The sequence below is a fragment of the Astyanax mexicanus genome, chromosome 24, assembly GCF_023375975.1.
Source record: "Astyanax mexicanus isolate ESR-SI-001 chromosome 24, AstMex3_surface, whole genome shotgun sequence".
NCBI lineage: Eukaryota > Metazoa > Chordata > Actinopteri > Characiformes > Acestrorhamphidae > Astyanax > Astyanax mexicanus.
Genome location: NC_064431.1, coordinates 12,911,184 through 12,938,928, shown reverse-complemented (window position 1 = coordinate 12,938,928; position 27,745 = coordinate 12,911,184). Strand labels below are relative to the sequence as shown.

At 42.5% G+C, this 27,745-nt stretch overlaps 2 protein-coding genes across 4 annotated transcripts in view; one reads left to right on the top strand and one right to left on the bottom strand.

The window, feature by feature from the left end:
• LOC125787582 (uncharacterized) lies at nt 1–21,765 on the bottom strand. The gene is made up of 5 exons (XM_049471996.1): nt 21,615–21,765; nt 11,179–11,694; nt 7,378–8,028; nt 5,734–6,413; nt 1–81 (listed from the first exon to the last, which is right to left on the bottom strand). Exons 1-5 carry the CDS (start codon nt 21,763–21,765, stop codon nt 1–3), a joined length of 2,079 nt encoding a protein of 692 aa, XP_049327953.1.
• The window catches only part of pparg (peroxisome proliferator-activated receptor gamma), a 46,854-nt gene continuing 32,133 nt past the window's right edge, over nt 13,025–27,745 (top strand). The window contains exon 1 of one of the 3 annotated variants that reach the window (XM_007229634.4): nt 13,025–13,267. The gene's annotated coding sequence lies outside the window, so the exon portion shown is untranslated. Of the gene's footprint in view, nt 13,268–21,932; nt 22,074–24,469; nt 24,650–27,745 lie in introns of those variants that run through there. The other 2 variants (XM_022682408.2, XM_007229635.4) reach the window with 2 other exon arrangements.

Here is a 27,745-nt window from a genome sequence, read left to right as displayed (position 1 = left end):
CTACAGGCTGATACTGGAAAGTCCAACCAGCAAACCATGAGGAGTGCCACCTATACAGATGGTGAAATCTGCCACTCTGAGCTGTAATACACCCAACCCACACAGGGCACATGACTATGACTGTTCAGTCAGTAAAAGGGAAATTCCATCATGTTTCATTTGTTTTTATTTATGTATAATTCAGTGTTTAATTCAGAGTGGTTGAAATGTAAACAAAGTTAGTCAGAGAGGAAATTTGTTGTGAGATGATTCATTTTAGAAAAGATATAAATGCCAACACTGCACGACACTGTGCAATTACATTTTTTAAAATGTTTATTTACAATCCAAAATTACTAGTGAAACTACATGTTTTCTGAGTTAATGGAATACTCAAAATAAATTACTAAAATAAAAGAAAATGTGAACAAAAAAAAAAACTATTTACTGCGTATAACACACAACACACTGAATGTATCCCTTCAGCAAGAGTACATTTGTACATTTACAATATATAGTACAAGTCAAACGTTTGGACACAATGTTTTTCTTTGTTTATTTACATTTTATTTAATTTTTTGCATTGTAGATTAATTTTAAAGACATGAAAACAGTTTAGGAACAAATATTAAATTAATAGTAAACAAAAAAAAAAAACAGTGTTGTCCTCCACATTAATCCCCTGATCTAAACTTGATTAACTGAGATGGTGATTTGAGGTGATTTGGGATGAGCTGGAGCTTCATAGTGTGAAAGAAAAAGCAGCAACTATTGTTCAGCACCTCCAGGAACTCCTTCCTTTAAGATGCTGAGAAAACTATTCCAGGTGACTCTCCCTCATGAAGACACTGAGATTAAAATACCAAGAGTGCAGATCTGTCCTCAAAGATAAATGTATAAAGTATAAACATATTCTCATATTTTTCTCAATAATTTATAAATAATTGTAAAACATTTTTAAAAACAACTCCGCACCAGTGTCTTTGTTTCCTGCCATTTTCACCCAACAACCACTATGAATGTCAGCTGAATTTCTAAGCTCTTTATAAAGTATTTTTTAGTGTGAAACAGACTTCAGTAATGTAACAGCCGAGAAATGCTGCCTAGAGTTTGGAATCCAGCAACTTTCAAAAACAAATGAAATGGTGGAAACCAATGCAGGTGCAGCAGCAAGTGTGGCTGGAGAACGTGCAGTGAAGTGTGTGTGTTGGCGTACATAATCGCCTTCAAATGAGCTCTCAGTTGTGGTGGCACAGCCGACAGAGCACAGGGACTTTCTTTTTTAAACGCAGATATTTTGTTTCTAGTGCCAGTAATCGAGTTGTTTCTCCAAAATTCAATCCTTTTCTTATTGTTATTTATTGACTTTTTACAGTTAACAATAAACAAATAGGTGCTATAGGAAGAGAGGAGTGGATTAAGGCAGGAAGTGAGGATTGATTGCACGATGAGGCTTCAAACAAACACACAAATTGAATCTAAGATTCTAAAGTCACAATATGAGTTTCTGGATGCTGGCTGCCCAATAAATCTGATTTTGGTAGATTTGGTAGACCTAAACCACCCTGTGAGTAAGGTTTTTAAACCATTTTAATACTTATTCTGGGAGGTTTACCATCCCATATAAAAGGAAAAATAAGTTTATGGACATATTTTATACACTCAGTGGCCACTTTATTAGGTACACCTGTCCAACTGCTCATTAACGCAAATGTTGAATCAGCCAATCACATGGCAGCAACTCAATGCATTTAGGAATGGCCAAGACAATCTGCTGCAGTTCAAACCGAGCATTAGAATGGAGAAGAAAAGTGATTTAAGTGACTTGAACTTTGAACATGGCATGGTTGTTGGTACCAGACGGGCTGGTCTGAATATTTCAGGAACTGCTGATCTACTGGGATTTTCACACACAACCATCTCTAGTGTTTACAGAGAATGATCTAAAAAAGAGAAAACATCCAGTGAGCCTTGTTGATGCCAGAGGTCAGAGGAGAACGCCCAGACTAGTTCAACCTGATAGAACGGCAACAGTAACTCAAATAACCACTCGTTACAACCAAGGTCTGCAGAAGAGCATCTCTGAACATCAGCATGACATGTCCAACCTTGAGGCAGAGAACAGGAAACTGAGGCTACAATTAGCACAGGGTCATCAAAAGTGGACAATTAGAAAATTTGGCGTCAACAACATGAAAGCATGGATCCATCCTGCCTTGTATCACCGGTTCAGGCTGGTGGTGGGGGTGCAGTGATGGTGTGGGGGATATTTTTCTGCCACACTTTGGGCCCAATAGTACCAATTGAGCATTGTGTCACATCAATGCCACAGCCTACCTGAGTATTGTTGCTGACCATGTCCATCCCTTTATGATCACAGTGTACCATCTTCTGATGCTACTTCCAGCAGGATAATGCTCCATGTCATAGTCAAGTGCAAATTATCTCAGACTGGTTTCTTGAACACGACAATGAGTTCTGTACTGTACTTGAATGGCCTCCACAGTGACCAGATCTCAATCCAATAGAGCAGCTTTGGGATGTGGTGGAATGGGAGATTCGCATCGTGGATGTGCAGCAGACAAATCTGCAGCAACTGCGTGATGCTATCATGTTAATTTGGATCAGAATCTCTGAGGAATGTTTCCAGTACCTTGTTGAATCTATGCCACAAAGGATTAAGGCAGTTCTGAAGGCAAAAGGGGGTCCAACCCGGTAGTATTTTAGAGATGCAAGCCTGCAGGAGGCGCTCATCTCTGGATGAAATCCACAGAATACTAAAAATGAGCAGAATACCCCTACATTCTTAGACCAAGTAATATTGTACCTGATGTCCGCTACAAGGCAGTGAAGCACCTACTTCATGATATGGGGCGTGGCCATTCTAGAGGAGGTGTGGCTAAGCTGCAAAAAAAATGAATGAAACAGATGCAAGCGTAAGGATTAAAATATGTTTTTACACTTTGTGCGACAATGACAACACTTCCCATTGTCTTCTACCATCAAATACCTTTTATCCCATTTGTGAGGGAACTGGGCACTTCATCATTTTCTCTTTTACCTGTAGGAGAACATCCTCTACAGCACTGCATCCCATTTTCTCTACTACTGACTAGTAGAGGGTGGCACAGAAGGCACTCAATGGCATCACCCATAGATGAGTGCTCATTAAGACACATTATCAAAACTGTTTGTGATTTAGAATTACACCATCATATTTAATTGCAAAAAAGGGGATTCTACTAGCACTCGGTCACTTTTTTCCTTACAAGAAGGGCAGCTTGTAGGGAGCTCTGACTCTTTCTTTCCATTCTAGAGGCCACTTTAGGACATGGAGTTGGGCAAGGGTGGTTGCCCCCCCTGCACGCCTCCCACCACCCTGAATCTGTCAGTGCTACAAGAGACAATGTAATGTATCTTTCAACAACAATACTTAAATTATTACACACACAAAAAAATGAAATGTCTCAGAAGAACAGGAAACATTAAACATACCTGGAATTGCCTGTTTAAAATCACTGTGGTATGTAATGTTACTGGCAGTACTTCAAACCTCAAACGAATTTAAATAATAATGACATGCAAATGTTCCCAGCCCACATAAAATCATTTACAAGCCTCCGTGTTGGTTTACTACACCTCCTCTGACAGACGCTTACTCAACGATGCAGTCATAACAGGTAGTTTTGTGGTAAGGGTGCACAAATAAAAGAGAGAAAACTTCAACATGTTTATTGGTTTTGATGAGAAAACATGACAGTTTTCTCTCAGCTAGCTCTGACATTATTAACAGGTATATATGCACTGTGAATTTGTTTATATATGTGTATAAAACTCAAAATCTGCCTAAATATCTTCATTAACATGTTTTGTGAGCTTCTCTGCAGGGCCTGTGGGTGACGCCAGCTCTGTGGTCAGGAACCCGTTGTGGGTGGTTCGTGCAGAAGTCCCACAGAGACTTCCCACAGATTAAGATCATACACATATATGTCTATATTATACTATATGAAGCACGTATGTGATTCGCTAAAGTGGACAGCAAAGTTTTGTAGTGTTTCAGTTCTTGTTTCTGTTCATAGTAGATATCATTATGTTTAAATTGTATTATGATACATTATTATTATTAATAATAATGTTATTCTTATTTTTATTATTATTATTATATGCTTAAAGATCTTAATGCAGCTTAATGCTAATAATCTCATCCTTTATGATGAAATCAGAGTTGATCAGTGTTTTATAATGAATCATTTTACACCAAACCCACTTTAACTGTGTGTGATTGTTTTTTTTGTTTTTGTTGTTTTTGTTGTTTTTTTTTGGATAAAAACCACTGAAAAATAACGTCATTTTCTCATTACATCTAATTTTAGAAATAATAATAACAACATAGAGATGATTAGTGGGAGCACTATTTAAAAATATATATATATATATTATTAAGATTAATCTCGTTTGTTAGGGATATTTCCATTAACTGAATAAATATTAGGGGTCAAAAACAAAAAGAACAAAAGTTATCTGGTGTCAGTGGAGTAAAGAATCTACAAGAAACCCATTGAGAAAAAACACCTAAAAAAGTGAGATCTCCTTCCCCAACCAATATTATTTTACCTTTAGTGCTTCAAACATGTTTATATGATGTTTTAAACCAAATAATATCAGTGAATGACTCAAAAGTGTCCACAGAAAAAGTGTGAAACTACCTGCACTCAAACTAAAACTAGATATGGCACTACTTTATAAAGTTTTTATTTTACTTGCACATTTTTACTAAGTAGTTATTTTGCATTAAACATTTTTATTTATTAAGACTAAAACGTTTATATTTTTGTATATAGTTTTCCTTGTGTGTCCTGATCAAAATATAAAAAGGCATAGGCTGCTCTGAGTGTCAGGTTTTTAGTATCTACATGTATCCTAAAGGTGTGAATATCAAGAAAAAGAAGTCCACCTGATGCTCTCCATGTATTTTATCACAGCAATAAGCCATGTAATGAACTATCTTCAATATCCTTATGATTTTAACTCATAAACACTCTAGTCTAACCATTTTTGAAAAGATATCTTAGGTGTATATGTATTTAAAGTCTATATATTCAAAAATAAGTAAAAAAAAAAAAAAAGGCGCTTGTTAAAATGTTGACCAAAACAATATAACAATTTTGTTTCCTTTTACATTTTAAATGATTATATTTTTGAGCAGCTATATGGCTTCTGGAGTAAAAGAGCTCAGGACATGTGGCTGTCTGATATAATTACTGACCTAAAAAAGGGACTGAAAGAAAAAGAAAAAACACACCAAAACAGCCTAGAGTTCAAAGGGTTAAAGGCCTAATTGAGGAGGTTCTGTCTGTGAGTAGCTGGAGTGTGTACTGGTCGGGGTGTGAGCGGGTCTGCAGTGTGTACTGGTCGGGGTGTGAGCGGGTCTGGAGTGTGTACTGGTCGGGGTGTGAGGGGCTGGAGTGTTCTGGTAGGAGTGTGAGGGGCTGGAGTGTGTACTGGTCGGGGTGTGAGCGGGGCTTTAGTGTGTTCTGGTAGGGGTGTGAGGAGCTGGAGTGTGTTCTGGTCGGGGTGTGAGGAGCTGGAGTGTGTTCTGGTCGGGGTGTGAGGAGCTGGAGTGTGTTCTGGTCGGGGTGTGAGGAGCTGGAGTGTGTTCTGGTCGGGGTGTAAGAGGAGCTGGAGTGTGTTCTGGTCGGGGTGTGAGGAGCTGGAGTGTGTTCTGGTCGGGGTGTGAGGAGCTGGAGTGTGTACTGGTCGGGGTGTGAGGGGCTGGAGTTTACTGGTTGGGGTGTGAGGGGCTGGAGTGTGTTCTGGTCGGGGTGTAAGGGCTGGAGTGTGTTCTGGTAGGAGTGTGGGGGGCTGGAGTGTGTACTGGTAGGAGTGTGAGGGGCTGGAGTGTGTTTTGGTAGGAGTGTGAGGGGCTGGAGTGTGTACTGTTTGGGGTGTGAGGGGCAGGAGTGTGGGGGGCTGGAGTGTGTACTGGTAGGAGTGTAAGGGGCTGGAGTGTGTTTTGGTCGGGGTGTGAGAGGGGCTGGAGTGTGTTTTGGTCGGGGTGTGAGAGGAGCTGGAGTGTGTACTGGTCTGGGTGTGAGGAGCTGGAGTGTACTGCTGGGGAGGGGGGGTGGTGTGAGGGGCTGAAGTGTGTTCTGGTAGGAGTGTGAGGGGCTGGAGTGTATTGGTCCGGGTGTGAGGAGCTTTGGAGGAGTTTTGGTTGAGGTGTGAGAGGGGCTGGAGTGTGTACTGGTCGGGGTGTAAAAGGGGCTGGAGTGTGTCTTGGTCGGGGTGTGTGAGGGGCTGGAGTGTGTACTGGTCGGGGTGTGAGCGGGTCTGGAGTGTGTACTGGTCGGGTGTGAGCGGGGCTGGAGTGTTCTGGTCGGGGTGTAAGAGAAGCTGGAGTGTTCTGGCCGGGGTGTGAGAGGAGCTGGAGTCTTCTGGTCGGGGTGTGAGAGGGGCTGGAGTGTACTGGTCGGGGTGTGAGAGGGGCTGGAGTGTACTGGTCGGGGTGTGAGAGGGGCTGGAGTGTACTGGTCGGGGTGTGAGCGGGGCTGGAGTGTACTGGTCGGGGTGTGTGAGGGGCTGGAGTGTACTGGTCGGGGTGTGAGAGGGGCTGGAGTGTACTGGTCGGGGTGTGAGAGGGGCTGGAGTGTACTGATCGGGGTGTAAGAGGAGCTGGAGTGTGTTCTGGTCGGGGTGTGAGGAGCTGGATTGTACTGGTCAGGGTGTGAGAGGAAAAAAAAAGGCGCTTGTTAAAATGTTGACCAAAACAATATAACAATTTTGTTTCCTTTTACATTTTAAATGATTATATTTTTGAGCAGCTATATGGCTTCTGGAGTAAAAGAGCTCAGGACATGTGGCTGTCTGATATAATTACTGACCTAAAAAAGGGACTGAAAGAAAAAGAAAAAACACACCAAAACAGCCTAGAGTTCAAAGGGTTAAAGGCCTAATTGAGGAGGTTCTGTCTGTGAGTAGCTGGAGTGTGTACTGGTCGGGGTGTGAGCGGGTCTGCAGTGTGTACTGGTCGGGGTGTGAGCGGGTCTGGAGTGTGTACTGGTCGGGGTGTGAGGGGCTGGAGTGTTCTGGTAGGAGTGTGAGGGGCTGGAGTGTGTACTGGTCGGGGTGTGAGCGGGGCTTTAGTGTGTTCTGGTAGGGGTGTGAGGAGCTGGAGTGTGTTCTGGTCGGGGTGTGAGGAGCTGGAGTGTGTTCTGGTCGGGGTGTGAGGAGCTGGAGTGTGTTCTGGTCGGGGTGTGAGGAGCTGGAGTGTGTACTGGTCGGGGTGTAAGAGGAGCTGGAGTGTGTTCTGGTCGGGGTGTGAGGAGCTGGAGTGTGTTCTGGTCGGGGTGTGAGGAGCTGGAGTGTGTACTGGTCGGGGTGTGAGGGGCTGGAGTTTACTGGTTGGGGTGTGAGGGGCTGGAGTGTGTTCTGGTCGGGGTGTAAGGGCTGGAGTGTGTTCTGGTAGGAGTGTGGGGGGCTGGAGTGTGTACTGGTAGGAGTGTGAGGGGCTGGAGTGTGTTTTGGTAGGAGTGTGAGGGGCTGGAGTGTGTACTGTTTGGGGTGTGAGGGGCAGGAGTGTGGGGGGCTGGAGTGTGTACTGGTAGGAGTGTAAGGGGCTGGAGTGTGTTTTGGTCGGGGTGTGAGAGGGGCTGGAGTGTGTTTTGGTCGGGGTGTGAGAGGAGCTGGAGTGTGTACTGGTCTGGGTGTGAGGAGCTGGAGTGTACTGCTGGGGAGGGGGGGTGGTGTGAGGGGCTGAAGTGTGTTCTGGTAGGAGTGTGAGGGGCTGGAGTGTATTGGTCCGGGTGTGAGGAGCTTTGGAGGAGTTTTGGTTGAGGTGTGAGAGGGGCTGGAGTGTGTACTGGTCGGGGTGTAAAAGGGGCTGGAGTGTGTTTTGGTCGGGGTGTGTGAGGGGCTGGAGTGTGTACTGGTCGGGGTGTGAGCGGGTCTGGAGTGTGTACTGGTCGGGTGTGAGCGGGGCTGGAGTGTTCTGGTCGGGGTGTAAGAGAAGCTGGAGTGTTCTGGCCGGGGTGTGAGAGGAGCTGGAGTCTTCTGGTCGGGGTGTGAGAGGGGCTGGAGTGTACTGGTCGGGGTGTGAGAGGGGCTGGAGTGTACTGGTCGGGGTGTGAGAGGGGCTGGAGTGTACTGGTCGGGGTGTGAGCGGGGCTGGAGTGTACTGGTCAGGGTGTGTGAGGGGCTGGAGTGTACTGGTCGGGGTGTGAGAGGGGCTGGAGTGTACTGGTCGGGGTGTGAGAGGGGCTGGAGTGTACTGATCGGGGTGTAAGAGGAGCTGGAGTGTGTTCTGGTCGGGGTGTGAGGAGCTGGATTGTACTGGTCAGGGTGTGAGAGGAGCTGGAGTGTGTACTGGTCGGGGTGTGAGGAGCTGGAGTGTACTAGTCGGGGTGTAAGAGGAGCTGGAGTGTGTTCTGGTCGGGGTGTGGGAGGAGCTGGAGTGTGTACTGGTCGGGGTGTGAGGAGCTGGAGTGTACTGGTCGGGGTGTGAGAGGAGCTGGAGTGTGTACTGGTCGGGGTGTGAGGAGCTGGAGTGTACTGGTCCGGGTGTAAGGAGCTGGAGTGTACTGGTGGGGGGGTGTGAGGGGCTTGAGTGTACTGGTCGAGGTGTGAGAGGAGCTGGAGTGTGTACTGGTCGGGGTGTGAGGAGCTGGAGTGTACTGGTCCGGGTGTAAGGAGCTGGAGTGTACTGGTGGGGGGGGTGTGAGGGGCTGGAGTGTGTACTGGTAGGAATGTGAGGGGCTGGAGTGTGTTTTGGTCAGGGTGTGAGAGGGGCTGGAGTGTGTACTGGTCGGGGCGTGAGGGGCTGGAGTGTACTGGTCGGGGTGTGAGAGGGGCTGGAGTGTACTGGTCGGGGTGTGTGAGGGGCTGGAGTGTACTGGTCGGGGTGTGTGAGGGGCTGGAGTGTACTGGTCGGGGTGTGTCAGGGGCTGGAGTGTACTGGTCGGGGTGTGAGAGGGGCTGGAGTGTTCTGGTCGGGGTGTGAGGGGCTGGAGTGTGTTCTGGTCGGGGTGTGAGGGGCTGGAGTGTGTTCTGGTCGGGGTGTGAGAGAAGCTGGAGTGTTCTGGCCGTGGTGTGAGAGGAGCTGGAGTGTTCTGGTCGGGGTGTGAGAGGGGCTGGAGTGTGTTCTGGTCGGGGTGTGAGGGGCTGGTGTGTACTGGTCGGGGTGTGAGAGGAGCTGGAGTGTGTTCTGGTGGGGGTGTGAGGGGCTGGAGTGTACTGGTCGGGGTGTGAGCGGGTCTGGAGTGTGTACTGGTCGGGTGTGAGCGGGGCTGGAGTGTTCTGGTCGGGGTGTGAGAGGGGCTGGAGTGTGTTTTGGTCGGGGTGTAAGAGAAGCTGGAGTGTTCTGGCCGGGGTGTGAGAGGAGCTGGAGTCTTCTGGTCGGGGTGTGAGAGGGGCTGGAGTGTGTTCTGGTCGGGGTGTGAGAGGGGCTGGAGTGTACTGGTCAGGGTGTGAGAGGGGCTGGAGTGTACTGGTCGGGGTGTGAGCGGGGCTGGAGTGTACTGGTTGGGGTGTGTGAGGGGCTGGAGTGTACTGGTCGGGGTGTGAGAGGGGCTGGAGTGTGTACTGGTCGGGGTGTGAGGAGCTGGAGTGTGTTCTGGTCGGGGTGTGAGGAGCTGGATTGTACTGGTCAGGGTGTGAGAGGAGCTGGAGTGTGTACTGGTCGGGGTGTGAGGAGCTGGAGTGTACTGGTCTGGGTGTAAGAGGAGCTGGAGTGTGTTCTGGTCGGGGTGTGGGAGGAGCTGGAGTGTGTACTGGTCGGGGTGTGAGGAGCTGGAGTGTACTGGTCGGGGTGTGAGAGGAGCTGGAGTGTGTACTGGTCGGGGTGTGAGGAGCTGGAGTGTACTGGTCCGGGTGTAAGGAGCTGGAGTGTACTGGTCGGGGTGTGAGAGGGGCTGGAGTGTTCTGGTCGGGGTGTGAGGGGCTGGAGTGTGTTCTGGTCGGGGTGTGAGGGGCTGGAGTGTGTTCTGGTCGGGGTGTGAGAGAAGCTGGAGTGTTCTGGCCGTGGTGTGAGAGGAGCTGGAGTGTTCTGGTCGGGGTGTGAGAGGGGCTGGAGTGTGTTCTGGTCGGGGTGTGAGGGGCTGGTGTGTACTGGTCGGGGTGTGAGAGGAGCTGGAGTGTGTTCTGGTCGGGCTGTGAGGGGCTGGAGTGTACTGGTCGGGGTGTGAGGGGCTGGAGTGTGTTCTGGTCGGGGTGTGAGGGGCTGGTGTGTACTGGTCGGGGTGTGAGAGGAGCTGGAGTGTGTACTGGTCGGGGTGTGAGGAGCTGGAGTGTACTGGTTGGGGTGTAAGAGGAGCTGGAGTGTCCTGGTCGGGGTGTGAGAGGCTGGAGTGTTCTGGTCGGGGTGTAAAAGGGGCTGGAGTGTGTTCTGGTCGGGGTGTGAGGAGCTGGAGTGTGTACTGGTCGGGGTGTCAGCGGGTCTGTAGTGTGTACTGGTCGGGTGTGAGCGGGGCTGGAGTGTTCTGGTCGGGGTGTGAGAGGGGCTGGAGTGTGTTTTGGTCGGGGTGTGTGAGGGGCTGGAGTGTTCTGGTCAGGGTGTGAGGGGCTGGAGTGTGTTCTGGTCGGGGTGTAAGAGAAGCTGGAGTGTTCTGGCCGGGGTGTGAGAGGAGCTGGAGTGTTCTGGTCGGGGTGTGAGAGGGGCTGGAGTGTGTTCTGGTCGGGGTGTGAGAGGGGCTGGAGTGTACTGGTCGGGGTGTGAGAGGGGCTGGAGTGTACTGGTCGGGGTGTGAGCGGGGCTGGAGTGTACTGGTCGGGGTGTGTGAGGGGCTGGAGTGTGTACTGGTCGGGGTGTGAGAGGGGCTGGAGTGTACTGGTCAGGGTGTGGGAGGAGCTGGAGTGTGTACTGGTCGGGGTGTGAGGAGCTGGAGAGTACTGGTCCGGGTGTAAGGAGCTGAAGTGTACTGGTGGGGGGGTGTGAGGGGCTGGAGTGTGTTCTGGTCAGGGTGTGAGGAGCTGGAGTGTGTACTGGTCGGGGTGTGAGCGGGTCTGGAGTGTGTACTGGTCGGGTGTGAGCGGGTCTGGAGTGTGTTCTGGTCGGGGTGTGAGATTAGCTGGAGTGTGTTCTGGTCGGGGTGTGAGATTAGCTGGAGTGTTCTGGCCGGGGTGTGAGAGGAGCTGGAGTGTTCTGGTGGGGGTGTGAGAGGGGCTGGAGTGTTCTGGTCGGGGTGTGAGAGGGGCTGGAGTGTGTACTGGTCGGGGTGTGAGAGGGGCTGGAGTGTACTGGTTGGGGTGAGAGAGGGGCTGGAGTGTACTGGTCTGGGTGTGAGGGGCTGGAGTGTGTTCTGGTCGGGGTGTGAGAGGAGCTGGAGTCTGTTCTGGTCGGGGTGTGAGGGGCTGGAGTGTACTGGTTGGGGTGAGAGAGGGGCTGGAGTGTACTGGTCTGGGTGTGAGGGGCTGGAGTGTGTTCTGGTCGGGGTGTGAGAGGAGCTGGAGTCTGTTCTGGTCGGGGTGTGAGGGGCTGGAGTGTACTGGTCGGGGTGTAAGCGGGGCTGGAGTGTTTTGGTTGGGGTGTGAGCGGGGCTGGAGTGTACTGGTCAGGGTGTGAGGGGCTGGAGTGTGTTCTGGTCGGGGTGTGAGGGGCTGGAGTGTTCTGGTAGGAGTGAGAGGGGCTGGAGTGTACTGGTTGGGGTGTGAGGGGCTGGAGTGTACTGGTCGGGGTGTGAGGGGCTGGAGTGTTCTGGTAGGAGTGAGAGGGGCTGGAGTGTTCTGGTAGGAGTGAGAGGGGCTGGAGTGTACTGGTCGGGGTGTGAGGGGCTGGAGTGTACTGGTCGGGGTGTGAGGGGCTGGAGTGTTCTGGTAGGAGTGAGAGGGGCTGGAGTGTACTGGTCGGGGTATGAGGGGCTGGAGTGTGTTCTGGTCGGGGTGTGAGAGGAGCTGGAGTGTTCTGGTCGGGGTGTGAGGAGCTGGAGTGTGTTCTGGTCGGGGTGTGAGAGGAGCTGGAGTGTGTACTGGTCGGGGTGTGAGGAGCTGGAGTGTGTACTGGTCGGGGTGTGAGGAGCTGGAGTGTGTACTGGTCGGGGTGTGAGGAGCTGGAGTGTGTACTGGTCGGGGTGTGAGAGGAGCTGGAGTGTGTACTGGTCGGGGTGTAAGAGGAGCTGGAGTGTCCTGGTCGGGGTGTGAGAGGCTGGAGTGTTCTGGTCGGGGTGTAAAAGGGGCTGGAGTGTGTTCTGGTCGGGGTGTGAGGAGCTGGAGTGTGTACTGGTCGGGGTGTCAGCGGGTCTGTAGTGTGTACTGGTCGGGTGTGAGCGGGGCTGGAGTGTTCTGGTCGGGGTGTGAGAGGGGCTGGAGTGTGTTTTGGTCGGGGTGTGTGAGGGGCTGGAGTGTTCTGGTCAGGGTGTGAGGGGCTGGAGTGTGTTCTGGTCGGGGTGTAAGAGAAGCTGGAGTGTTCTGGCCGGGGTGTGAGAGGAGCTGGAGTGTTCTGGTCGGGGTGTGAGAGGGGCTGGAGTGTGTTCTGGTCGGGGTGTGAGAGGGGCTGGAGTGTACTGGTCGGGGTGTGAGAGGGGCTGGAGTGTACTGGTCGGGGTGTGAGCGGGGCTGGAGTGTACTGGTCGGGGTGTGTGAGGGGCTGGAGTGTGTACTGGTCGGGGTGTGAGAGGGGCTGGAGTGTACTGGTCAGGGTGTGGGAGGAGCTGGAGTGTGTACTGGTCGGGGTGTGAGGAGCTGGAGAGTACTGGTCCGGGTGTAAGGAGCTGAAGTGTACTGGTGGGGGGGTGTGAGGGGCTGGAGTGTACTGGTCGGGGTGTGAGAGGGGCTGGAGTGTTCTGGTCAGGGTGTGAGGAGCTGGAGTGTGTTCTGGTCGGGGTGTGAGGAGCTGGAGTGTGTACTGGTCGGGGTGTGAGAGGAGCTGGAGTGTGTACTGGTCGGGGTGTGAGGAGCTGGAGTGTGTACTGGTCGGGGTGTGAGAGGAGCTGGAGTGTGTACTGGTCGGGGTGTGAGGAGCTGGAGTGTGTTCTGGTCGGGGTGTGAGCGGGGCTGGGTGGGAGTGTTGGGAGCTTTGGGTCAGGCCTCTAGTTCCCGGATGGGAGGGGAAACTCAGACAGAGCATCAGTGCCGCTCACAGTGAGAGCCAGAGAGACTCAGCGCGAGCAGAACGTCACTGTCACCGCGATTCCTCTGATTAAAGACTCTCAGATCCTCCTCAGAACATCCTCCTGCAGCACGGACCCGCAGCCGGACCTGTGCTGTTCGGTTAAACCCGCGGAACAGAGCTCTGGGTCTGACCGAGCCGCCGGAGCGCCGCGCACCGAGCCGCGTGTCCCCGATCCCGGGCAGAGTTCAGGTGAGTCCGGGCTGAAGCTCCAGCAGGAGGTTATTACCGGGTCCGGTATCAGCGCTGAACCGGACCAGCAGAACCAGAACTGCTGTTCAGAGCTCTGCAGGAGTGCTGGGAGATATGGCAAAAATACTGCCATGATACATTTCCACGATTTACAGTATTTATCAGTGTACCATACTTATGTTATCATTTTCACAATGTAAAATATTTATCTCGATATTTTCACAATATATGGTATTTATTGTGATCTGTTCATGAACATCTTTAGCACGCTATTTTTTTAACAAGCAAAAATATTAATCAGTAGAAGCAAATTGTTTTAAATGACTAAATATAAACGCTCCCTTACTTGGTGCAATGATTTTTAGTATTGATAAAGTGCTCCAATTAATTTATTTAAACAGGACTAATTGCACGCTTTTTAATCAAACAACTGGTGCATTCAGTCAGTGTTCTTTAAGCACTGTTAATAATGATATATTTGGAACGATATGCTCAGAAAATATGAATTTATGCATTCATTTTTTTATTGTTTCTTCAAGTAAATTACTTGCTGTATGAGTTATTTTCGAATTCAGAAAACATTTTGCAATTTCAGCATAAAACTTTTGAAAAGTATTTTTAAATCAGTTTTAAATAACAATACTAATCTCATTTACATTCAATTTTATAGTTTTTATTTTAGACACATATATTGTGAACTAAATCCAACCTATACGTTTCACTTAAAATTACATAAAATAATACACTGTATTTATCTGTTCCGTGTTTTGTGCATAATCTATAAGCTAACGTTTTAAAGTTAAATGCACACAATATTCATTTTCTGCAGAATATGTAATTTCAATGATTAAAATGTAATATTTTACTTCTGTCCCAACATTCTGGTGATTTTGTCAGCTACCTCTGATTTAAAAAAAAACCCGCAAAAACATAATATATGACCCGCACTTAATGATGTCACTTCCTCTGGCAGGAGACATGTGAAAGGCAATAAGATATGTCAAACTTCTAATATCATTATTTCGCATAAAATTACATTTTAATTTCAGCATATGACACAACATCAAGTTAACACTAAGTCTCAATTACTGGTTTAATTGGTTTACGATAGCATGTTGACTGATGAATCTTTCCATATTTAAAATCTATCCCATAACTCTAGAATGGGCCAGAAACATTCTCTTGGCTTTATTTTAATTTATTAAAACAATCTTTAAGTCTCAGAATATTCCCACCCACTGAGGTACAGCTAAAGTTGTGCACAGTTGTGTGTACAACATTAGAAAGTAGTCAAACTTGTATTTTTCCACGTTCAGCAGCGATCAGATGAGCACCTGCTTGCTTGTCGATGTAGATAATCATTTCTGGATGACTCAGCAGTTTGACAACACTCACTGAGATTGCAAGTAAATGATCTATGAGGCAGCAGCCATCATAACAAGAGCAGGGAAAGTGGATTATTGCATTTGTGATTTGAAAATTGAACAACAAACCTACAAAAACCTAAAGAGACCAGCCTGTATTCAGCTCACACCACATGTGCTGCTGCTTTACAAATTACAATTACAAAAAAATAATATTCTCTTTTAGAGATGTTCTTGTAAGAAAATAACACAGACTTTAAAAAATGTGTGACTATTATTTTGTGATTATAAACATTATAAAGTACTTGAAAGCAGAAAAACTAATGTTAATGGCTTCATGGAGATACTAATCAGAAGTTGTATGTTGTCTTTCATCATGGTTTTGCTTTTATGAACCGAGCAAAATTTATACGTAAATAATTAATATAATCTCTCTGGGACCTTCTTGGAGGATATCAAAACTGCATTTTTAAGCAATTTATGACTATAAATGTGATAAAGTACTAAAAACGAACAAAATATTGCTTGCTGTCCAACAAAAACATCAGTTTAATGTCTTTAAGATTTTCTGTTTGGACAGCAACTTTGAGTTTTGGAGAAGTCAGTATAAGCACAATAAAGTAATAAAAAAAAAGTTTTTTATTGAAGAGTCATCTATGAAGCTGTAGTTAATGTTTTCATGTAGTAAGCAAAAATTTATATATGAACAATGAATATAATATCTCTCTATATAAGACCTTCTAGTAGGATAACAACATTTAGGTTGTGAGAAATTCATGATTATATATGTGATAAAGTACTTAAAAATGAAGAACTCAAAACCAATTAGCATAATGTCATAGAGACGTGTGTGGAGGATAACAGCCCTAACAGAACAGGATAACAGTAATCTGTACCAAGTTAACATAAACATAAAACACCTGAAATAAGATTTTACTGAAGAATTATCTAAATGTAGGTAAACAAACTTGCATTTGAGCAATATATAGCTAGCTAAAACTTTCCTGAATCTACATTATGTAGTAATCTCGAAACTAGCAAATGTTTCCTGCAGTTACTAAGCGGGGGTGCATTTCCCAAAATATTTTTAAGGCTCCTAAATTTACGTATCACTTAAACTCTGTCATAATCTAAAATAATTCTGACCCACTCGTAACTCGCTTAAGAACGCCTTTTACATGCAGTTGCACATAAAACTGACAGGGGCCTCCAAAGTTCCTTTTAAAAATGTACAGATGTGCTGGATCTGAACACGGCAAAAGCATATATACACAAAATATATATATATATATTTAAAATATATTTATACACTAAAATTTTATTTTAAAAAAGTCATCACATTACATGAACTACATCCATCGCCGACAATAATAAAACCTACATCAAGTTTGGGGGCTTGGTGGTTATGTGACACTGAAAGTTTTTAGTTCAGTTATAAATTATCATAAATGAATGTGGTGTAATGTTAATCCATATTAGTTTTTTATTTTAATCGCTGGATTAGAATTAATTTTGATTTATTATTGACACAATAATCCACCTGTGTAAGTAGATGTGTTACTTTAATTATATTAGATTATATTTTACCTAAGATTGCTATGGAATTAATATTACAAAGCACAAAAAATGGACATGAACCGTGTTTGTTTTTCTTACCATTTCAGTGCTTCAATACTATTGTTCACATCAGAAACAGCCCAAATCACGTCTTTATTTTAGCAAATATGGCCAAAGAATAAAAAGCATCAACCAAATAAGACAACATAACAGGAACATAACAGAGAACATACCAGGATAACAGCAATGTTATATTTTCACCAGTTATATTTAGTCATTTTAGAATATTTAGCCATTTGAGCATTTACATGTATGTAAAATAGCTGTCACTCTGCAGTGACAAAACATACATGTAATTATTGTTCTTTATATTTGCTACATAATTATAATATATTTTTATGCTGTTTTTATTTAACAGTAAAAAACATAAACATAAGCATGTTAATAATTTTATTCATACAGTGAGCTTTACTTTAGCTTAACATTATCGACTTATCGTACAATATATTTGTACAACTTCAATAATTTTAGTTATCGAGGAATGCCCATGAATGGAACAGGCCGGTATCTCAAAAATAAAACACTGATTTGTTTTATTGGATTCTATTTATATAAGATATAGAACTGTTGTTTTTATCGTATCTATTTTAACTTATTGATCGATATACAGATTTGTATATAATCATTTTTACTGGCCTTAAAATCACATTGCATTATGTTTTACTTTACTTAGTAAGAAGAGCACATTAATGTGCATGACCAGCATGTTTACTTAAAAACTTTGGTTTCATTTGATTCATGATTGATTTCAGTATATTAAAAAAAAAATCATGTCAGTTTAAATGTCTGAATATTCTTAAGAATGAAAAGTTTATTACTGTTGAAAATGATGTAATTGTCATTATGCTATGAAATTAACGTTATATAAAATGGTCTTAAAACAACAATATTATTTTTTATCATAATAATTCATGAGACAATATATCAACCACACAAAAATAGTTTTTGTGACATGAGTAGGCTACTAATAATTTTGTGATATAATAATGATAATAATGAGAAAAGTTACATTTCGAGCTGGTAAACAAAGAATTGCTTACCATTGTACTTTACACTGGTTGATAGCTTTGGAGACAAAGCAGGCTTTTGGGAAATAGGTGCAAAATTGGCATTTGAATTTATGTTGTTCACAAATTTAAGTTGTTTGTGAATCGCTGACATCAATTTTTAGCTCAAACTACCTAGTTAGCTACTTATTTTTCTAGCCAGCTAAATACTAAGCCACATACCTAGCTAACTAGCAGATCTTGCTGCAGCTCACTGTGTTATAATTTAAGCTTAATGACAACAAAATGCTAAGAAAGCTATGATCAAACTTAAAGTTAAATGTTTAAAATTTAGCTGAAATACAGTGTAAACTTCAGTATTTTGTTCAGTTTTTAGGCTCAGTGGGCTAGCTAAAACGTAATGCTAAGGCTGCAAAGATAGTGTGACCAATTAAAGCATTAGCTTAGCTTCAGATGTTTGAAGTAGCCCTACATGGACACTTTTGTTGTAGTTTTTTGTAGGCATTCTACTTTATATGCATAAAAGTCAGCCCATTTCCGCCTGTAAAAGTGCTAGACCAGCTTACTTACTGGCAAGGGTGCCTTAAATTTCCGGCAAGCATCACTTTGAAAGTGCCAAGTCTAGAAGCTCAGATGTTCTTAACACTGGTGTTTTTGAGTAACTGGTCCAAAGGTCTTCTCAAAGGTCTTCATCTTTGACCTTCTTGTGGTTGACTCTATGTGAGGCTCATGCGTATCCGTACACCGTGCTGTTTAAGTAATATTGTTATTAAGCATGTGTTTGGCTGAAGTGCTTAATGGAGTTTGTGGTTTAAATTTATTCTGGTCTCGTGTCTGAGAAGAAGACCAGCGCACGTTCATGCTGATTCAGGTCTTTAGTAAAACTGGTTTGTGTAGGAATGTGTGGGGTGTGAGTGTGAGTAATGTGTGTGTACACTACACTATAGCTTACGTGCACAAACTTTTCCTCCTATCAGTGCCTGAGATAATATTGTGATATATTTTGTGATGTACTTTGTGGTGAGCTTATATTAAAGGGCAATGAACCCTGATAATCACCACAGTTTAATTCCAGCACCAAACTCACTGTCTTGTGACATTCAGAAATAGCAGCTGAAATGCTCTTTTCGATATTTAGGGAAATTACTAAATATGCTGTGACGTCTGAATTGTGAAATCAAAGATTTCAGTTCAAGGACAGTTCAAGACATTTTATGCTTGATTCCCGTTTTTTAGGGGTTATTTTGGCGATGGTTCAAAAAAGAAATTTGAATTAGAAATAAATGTTTAAAGATGTTATTTATGAACATACCTAGTAGTGGAAACGGTTAACAGCGATGGTGGATAAAACTGTATAACTTTATTAAAGTCTCTGTATAGAATGTTATTATGCCAAATGGTTATAAATATGCTGTCTGGTGTCTGAAACACTATTGAACTATAATAAAAATTACGTCCTTAAATATATATATATATATTTTTTTTTTTTTATATTATTATTATTATTATTATATTCATGTTGGAAAATACATGATGGACAAAATAGTTTCCATAGAAAACTTATGTACTCAGGTTGTTCCACATTTTACCATCTTATGTATTACATACAAATAGACCTGTAATTAGTTGTTATTGACTTACCATACAACACCAGTTCCAAAAAGATGGGACTGAGTGTAAATAAACAGAATGTGAGGATTTGTAAATATATTAGAACACATGCTAAAAAGTGAGACATTTGACAATTTCTTGAAAAAAAAATCCAAGAAATGCCAAAATCTCCCTTTATTAACTCTTATCTTTATTTCTATTACTTTATTAATAAAAAATATATATTTTTCATACTTTACACAAAGCAAAAATCCAGTCATATATATCGTCAGTTTAGAGCAAAAGCTTCATATCTGTTTTTGCCACTTTTGATATTTTGAGTGTGAGTCTATCAGGTTGTTTGTCTTTATATTGTGTCAGCTCAAAAATAACTGTAGTTTGACTTTCATTGAAAGTTTAAATGTTTTTTTACCTCTTACTGTAAATTTGACATTTTGTGATAGTTTTTCCAACAGCAGAGGTCTACTTGATTTGTAATACTGAATCCATCAAGGCTGTAGAACTATTATGGTTGTAATCATTAGCTTGTAGATATGTGTGTGTGTGTGTGTGTGTGTGTGTGTGTGTGTGTGTGTGTGTGTTTGTGTGTGTGTGTGTTTGTGTGTATATGTGTGCAATACCCTGGTTCAGAGTATAAGGCTGGGAGTGTGTGTAGCTGTTATATAATGGTCATACTATGCGTTGGACTTTGTTCTGTTGTTGTAAATGTAAGGTGCAGTGATACGAGCTGTTTTCATTGCTCTGGTTTGGTCCTGATTATTTTCTGCATCCTACTACAGAATCAGATCATAAACCCATGCCTGAGCCCATCGCCCGTGTGTGTGTGTGTGTGTGTGTGTGTGTGTGCGTGTGTGTCAGCTGAGGACAGCCTCTGACAGATGTACCCTTTTTTCTTTGAATCTTTATAAATGTGTGCTGTGGTGTGTGCTGTGGTGTGTGTGTGTGTGTGTGTGTGTGTGTTAAAGCTTGTGTGTGGGTGTGTGTCAGTCAGTCTGTTGTAAAGAGAGCACTCCTTAAAGGGTATCAGTGTAAACCTTTAAACTTAAATCAGTCGGGGTGTGGAGAGGTGTGGGAAAGTGATGAAAAAAGTGGTTTCTTCAGACTTTGGATCAATAGAATCATTTAATAATATACCAAATATTACCAAATAATATTGTCCAAATATACTGTAAATGTAATTAATAAAAATTATCTTTGGTGTCAGTTTGCTGTAATATAACTATAACATGTGTTTGATGCATTATATTCATTATAAATATTCCTTCAAACACATTTGCATATAAAGTAAAGTTAATCTATTTAAAATTATAATGAATCACTGAATCATTTTGTAAAAAAACAGAAATGATTTGTTCTGAAGCCACATATTTATACTATAAACAAAACCTAAATGATCTAGTGTTCTTTTTGAATGTGATTTCTGATTACTGGCTTTTCTTTTCAAATGGTCAGTTCTAGCCAGAAGCCACCAGTCATGATTCTACTGATCTCTACTGATTCACCACTAATTTCAGAAATTTATTTGATTCTGACAAGGTAGTTAAATTTACATTTTGTTTTATTACTATGGCTTTGCTTTTGTCCATTATAGTCTACTTTTAAAGACTATAAAGTTTATATGAATTGGTTTGTAAAAATAAATATTGATACCGTATCATTTAAATGAAGATCGACGTAATTTTTTTTTTGTTTTTTTTTTTTATAATTTTGTTTCTGATTTTTCCCCATTTTCTCCCAATTTGGTTATCCAATTGTCCCACCCTTTTGTGCGTCCCCATCACTGGTGGTACCTTCGATTCTTGGAGGATGTGGACGAGCACACGCCTCCTCCGACACGTATGAAGTCAATCACCCCTTTTTTGGAGCTGCTGCTGATGAATCATTGCCTGAGCAGCTAGTGCGCTTGGAGGAAAGAACAGCGGCTAGGATCCGATACATCAGCTCACAGACGCCTCGTGCCGCCCGGCGCCACCTTTAAGTGTAATGGGGAGAGAGCGCCATCTACCCACCCGGAGGGAGCAGGGCCAATTGTGCTCCCTCTGAGCGCCGGCAGCTGATGGCAAAGCTGCATGAGCGGGGGTTCGAACCTGCGACCTCCCGCTCATAGTGGTTTGATTTGATTTTTAAGCTTTAATATTTATTAGCCTCCTTAAATTGTAGTGAGCAGCGTATTTATTTTGCATACCGTGATCTGGCCTGCACATCAGCTAAGTATGGCAGGACTGAGTGTTCTTTGTACATTTACAACATTGGTTCTGCAAAATCTCTTTTATATGCAGACAAAATATGTAAATGTCTGTAAAATATCACTATATAAATCAAATCAAATATATGATATCAAATCAGAAATTGAATCAAATTGTCATCGGAAACAAATCAATTCGGGAAATCAGTGGTGAAATGCAGCCCTGCTTATTATATTATAAATAACATTTCTTACAAATATGGAGGTCATAGGTTATCATAATGAGACCACTGGGGTTCCTAAAATATTTGACATAACCAAATGATTCATTATGGTTCATACAAACTGAACGGTTCACTGGATGAAAGTTCATGAAGCCCGGAGTCATCAGGGTTTGACATTTGTACAGAATTTACAGTGTCAGGAATGATAGTAAACACAGTGTGGAGCTGAGAGGATGTATCTAATTTCTTCAGTGATATGACCTTTCTCAAACGGCCTGGCCAGTAGCGGCCTGACCACACGGCCTGGTCATACTGTGAATCTCCCCGCCAGGCGCCCACTCGCCGTCCCGCCCCTTTTCCTGTCCACCTCGAGGAACAGGGAAGACCCCTCCTCAGCGGGTTTGGGGCCGGGCTGGCCGCGCTGAATGGCGGAGGCCTTGACAGCACACAGCCTCTTCCTTATCCGCTGAGAAATCCTCAGGAGACTCATCAACCATTAACTCATGCCTATTAAAAGCAATTGGAGGAAAGTTCATGTCATAAGATATTGTGCAAGACCGAATTCCCAAGGAGCTACACAATAAAGATCCTGGCATTCGAGACTCTCGCCCAGAAATGCTGGTTGTTGCGGATATCATTTGTCATGAGGACCCCTCTTCACCCCCCTCACCCCCTACTAAAGAACGCAAAGGTGGGCAGTTCAGGCGCTTGGCCGAACACCCACCTCCAGCTGTAGGTGTGGTGTAGTGGGGAGTGGTGTTTTCTCCAGGGCTTTGGATTTGAAAGCATGAGCTCACGGTTAGTCAGGTAGTGACTGAGAATATGGAGGAGTAGACTGAGTGCTCATATCTGTCTGCATGTGGTTTATGTGTGAAGATGCATTGTCTTTAGTAAAAAAAAGGATTTCAGTGAGTTTTCACACATTTCACCAAGTAGCAGTTTAGAAACTGTAAAGCAGGTTTACAAGATTCTTTCTCTATCAGGCTCTACCGAAAGTACAGCTGTGTATTGGCTAGAACTTGGCAATATGATACGTTTCACCATACAGGGGTTGCAATTCAATTTATCTATTCCTTAGGCAAAAAAAAAAAAATACCACCTGGATTTAACTAAGCCTCCCATTGGATAATTACTGCATTTGTGATTATGTTTTAGCTGGCAACAAGTAATCTAACCATAACTGATGCAATCAGTTATGGATTAGTGGAAACGACACTACAGTGAATACATGTGATGTGTTTTGTTAGCCAGGTAGTGAATATAAATATACTATAAGCAAGGTCACCTATTGAAATTGTTTATACAAATGTTTTGTATTTTGTACATATTTATAAAAATCTGAGTAAATATAACTTTTATCCAATCATAACAGTGGAATCTAACAATCAGTATTACTGTTTATTACAATTATTCCTCTGACAATATACAGTACATCTCAAAATTCGAACGTCATTGAAAAGTTACTTAATTGCAGTAATTCGGTTAAAAATGTGAAACTCATATATTATATAGATGTTTTACACACAGTGATCTATGTTAAGTGTTTATTTCTTTTATTGTTGATGATTACGACTTAACAGTCAATGAAACCCAAAAATCAGTATCTCAGAAAATTAGAATATTATATAAGATCAATTGGTACTTTTGGCAGTTTGGGCAGTGTGCCAAGTCCTGCTAAAAAATGAAATCCACATCTCTATAAAAGTTGTCAACAGAGGGAAGCATGAAGTGCTGTAAGATTTTCCGGAAAAACACTGCACTGATTATAAGACTTAATATAACACAGTGGATAAACACCAGCAGATGACATGCCTCTCAAAACCATCACTGATCCTCAGTAAATTTTACATTTCATTTAGAAATCAAGGGAGCAGAGTCTGGAGGAAGAGTGGAGAGACACACAGTCCACAATCAGTGATGGTTTGGAGAGACATGATCATCTGCTGGTGTTGGGCCACTGTGTTATACTCCAAAGTCCAAAGTCAGTGCAGTGTTTTACATCTATAAGACCAGTTGAGAAACCCTGGTCTATATAATATGTTTTATATTATATATTATATTATATATAAGAGCCTGGTCTATATAATATAAGTTTTATATAGTTTATATAACTCAATTACTGTAATAAAGTAACTTTTATTTTTGATATTCAAATTTTTTGAGATGCACTTGTATCATTTAAAAATATGGATATCGTGACAGGCCTACAAAACAGAATATGATGATTTGCAAATCCTTTTTAACCTTCATTCAATTGAATACACTAAAACAAAATATTTATTGTTCAAACGGATAAACTTTTTCTTTTTGCAAATATTGACTCATTTTGAATTTGATGCTGCAACACGTTGCAAAGAAGTTGGGACAGCGGCAATAAAACGCAGCTCAGTCCTTCACAAGCCAGGATGGGGCGAGGTTCACCACTTTGTGCACAACAGCATGAGCAAATAGTCCAACAGTTTAAGAACAACTTTTCTCAACATGCAATTGCAAGCAATTTACAAATTTCATAATTTACAGTCCAAAACATCAAAAGATTCAGAGAATCTGGAGAAATTTCTACAAGTATGCAGCAATGCAGAAAACCAGCATTGAATGCCCATGACCTTCGACCCCTCAGGCAGCACTGCATTAAAAACCCACATCATTTTGTAACGGATGTTAACATATGGGCTCAGGGACACTTCAGAAACCCTTTGTTAATGAACATAGTTCATCACACCGTCTATAATGCAAGTTAATAGTTGGAGTAATTTCAGAGACAGTCGAGACCCAAGTGGAAATACAAAAGCATGCAAAAAGTGAGTTTTTAAATAATAAAAAAAATAGGTTAAATAACCAACATTGGTTCTCCTGTAGCATCATTTAGGAGAGCTGTTCACAATGTAAATGTAGAATGTGTTTTACCTAAAGATCAACATTTAAGTTACCTTTTATTAACTTTTTAAAGTTTAAAAACTGAGTAGCTCAGCAGTTTGTCTGCGACGTCAATGCGGGGAAAGCTGAGTTTGACGTCAACGCATCGCTATAAATTAATCCAGAGGAAGAAGCGCTTTCTCTAAACCCAATAAAGAGAAGTGGAACCAGTGAGGCTCTCAGTTTGAGTGAAGCAACAGGAAGTCATCTGGCTAGCCTAACACCTCACAGCAGGACCACATGATGGTTAGCTGTCTGCACTTTTGCTGAGACCATAAAGTGTGAAAATTGGAAAAAAAAAAATTCCACTTCCTGCAGATTTGGTATAACCACAGAAATAGCCTCTCGCCTGCCCATTTTCCAGAGTCAAAAGTTCATCGAATGCATCTGAGCTGCAGTCGTCTAATTTACTCACTCAGATCACATCTGATCTCCAGTGGAGGGCTGGGGGTTTTGGGGTGAGTGATTGTGTGTGTTATTTTTTTTAGCTCTTTGTCGTTGGTTTATCTCATCTCGGTTTAGGTTTGCAGTATTTTTGATGCTGGCTGTGGTAACAGAATTACAGCATATTATCTGATACGCAGGTTTTAAAGTCGTAGATAACACACACTCTGGTTTATGCACTTGATTTTACACTATGTCTATTTTGGCTGTGTTTTTATGACATACCCAGAATTTAGCGTATTGTTTTACTTTTGTAATTTGGTCATATTTCCTTGCCTTTTTTATTTCAATGTTTTTATTTTGCTAGAATTTTTAGCTTTGATAACTGGTGCATGATAATGCGTGCTTTTTGTTAGAAGAAACCATGTGAATTTTGTGCATTTGTCACATTTTACTAATATAGTTTTACTGTTATTTTTTGTGGGAAGGTTACTTATCTTCACTGCTGTTTTAAATTGTACAAATTGTAAAATGTTCTCAGCAGCCAGAATTTAGCTAGATTTTTTCTACATATACCAACAGCCTAAAATCTGCAGTTAAATCAATATATTGAAACTAATGTTTTTGTTTTGGTATAAAAAGTTTAACATTGTATAGAGGTAAGAAGTTTATCCTAAGGCATCATTTCATTTTTTTTCTGAACTGCAGCTTAATTAAGTAGTTGAGTTGTAAACAAAAGTGGGGGTTTTGTGTGATTTTTGGAGGATCCACCTTTGAATTCTTTACAGTGGTGACAATTGTTGTCGGCAGTTGTCGGATTCATAATTACATGATTTCACCAATTTGAGCATTTTACTCATTATCCGACCTACCCGCAATCAATATCACTATATTTTACCAAATGTAGGTTTTCTTTTTTTTCTTTACTGTTGTGGCAATGCACCCTGCATGTATCCCTCCAGCATATGTAGATACAAAAAACATCTATATATTTTCTCATTTCTATGGTATAACAGTTTGTTGGGCATCAGGTAACATATTCATAATATTTGTTTCATATAAGCAAGCTTTTAAAGAAAGTTAAACTTAAATCAATGAATGAAATGCATTCTCTTGTAGATGTTTTATTTTAGATGTTTACAGAGGTGTCAGGTAATGAAGTACAAAAACTTTGTTTGTTTGTTTGATTGCTTGGTTTGGTTTATACGTGACCTATTACAACTGCACATGTGCCCTGTCACAGCCTAAGCTTTTGTTCTTAATGACATTTTTTACCATTACATTAATTTTACTTTTATACGTTTTTTTTAAACCAGTACTTTTACACTTGAGTTGATACAACTACTACAGAAGTATTTCTAAACCCTAGTATCTGTACTTCTACCCTGAGTAATCTATGGAAATACTTTTCACATCCTTGAGTGTTTAAGAGATCTCAGATATCTTAGAAGGTAAATTGCTCTATTCTAGAGACAGCGCAATTATAGCATTAGCTAAACTCATGGCAAAGGACAAAGTAAACACATATTTCAACACACAACCTAGTAATAAATGATCTGCTGCCATAAACAGGCCCAATTTACTCGTAAACAGCTCACCTATTAATTACCTAATCACAGATAGCTACTCTTAGGATGGGGAACTTCACAGAATTCTCATTATCTCTACTCTACTAGCTGCCTCTGTTTAAGCATAAACTTTTACAGCTAGTGTTTATTAGCAAGATAGGCAGGGATAGGCTAGCTGGGATGGTCAGGGCTAGGCCCAACTTGAGCAGGTTCCTGGAAGATGTTTTTGGAATTAGTTTATAATGTTAGATAGCATTACTATTCTATCCTGTACATCTTGTATCTTTCAGCTGGAAAACAGCCTGTGTGTGAAGAGGTAGTAAACTGAGTCTTAGTGTTGTGGAACGTTTTAATTCATTTAACTTAAGTGAGTAGAGCGTAAAATGAACTTAAACATGCCGTTTTGAGGTGGAGTCTGGGTCTGTCGTCTAATTTAAAAAGACTATCATTAGAAGAAACACTGCAATAAAAATATGATAAATTAGTCATTATTAGGTATGAATGATTCAGTCAAACACTGACAGTGCTGAGACGTTGGCAACTGGGTTAAAAGCTGTCTACAATTTTAGGCCAGGCTTTCTGTCCACTGTATGCTCATCATGGGTACTTATAAGCAGGGCTACCAATTTCTTCATCATCATCTCCTATAAACTTGAGTCACTGCAGCCCAGGGGACATTCAACGGGACATTTCACCCAGAAATCTGATTTTTATCTGCCACCAGTGGACTGAGAGGATAACATGAGTATTGCATGTTTATAAGAGTAGAAAATGGCTATTTCCTTATTTTAAAGCTGGGAAATGAACAAAATGCATAATCTGAGAGTCTAAAAGTGTGTTCTGCTGCTTCATTTCAAAACCTGGAAGTGCGCTGTCTCGCAGCCCAAAAAAGCTTTTTCTGCAGCTTTTCAGAGACAGAAAGTGTAAAAACATGATTTTTTAGCTCAGGCACAACTGTATGAATCACTGAGTGGACAAAAGTATTGGGACAGTATTGTTTTTATTTAGGAAATCAAGGTATTAAAAATACATTTTGTCATGCTTTTGTTGAAATGAGTAAATGCCTATACTGCCCACAGAGGTTTGGCTTTCTACTAGATTTTGGAGCTGCATTGCTGTGAGGATTTGATTGCATTTAGCAACATGAACTTCGTGAGCTCAGGCAACTCCCCAAATCATTTCATCTAAAAGTATTGAACCATCATCATTCCAGTCCTATTCTATTGGCAATATTTCTCTCCTACAGGGACTAGATAAGCTGTGTGTGTGTGTGTCTCAGCAGTAATAGGCGCAACTAAAAGTAGCTAAGTCCATGCTGCACTCATTCTTTTTAAGACATAGCGTATGTCTTAGAATGTGTTAATTACACAGTTTTTTATTTTTTTATTTTGTGATGTCATGAATATATATAAAAAATATATAAATTTGCATTTACATGTGCACCAATCAGCCATAACATTAAGATCATCAGCCTAATATTGTGTATTTTACACCTGGAAGCATCCTGTGGTATCTCCTTTTGTTAAGTTGTGAAGTGGGCGGAACCTTCATGAGCATCAGTGTCCCTTTGGTGCTCATGATCCTGACTTAAGTTATTTCGGT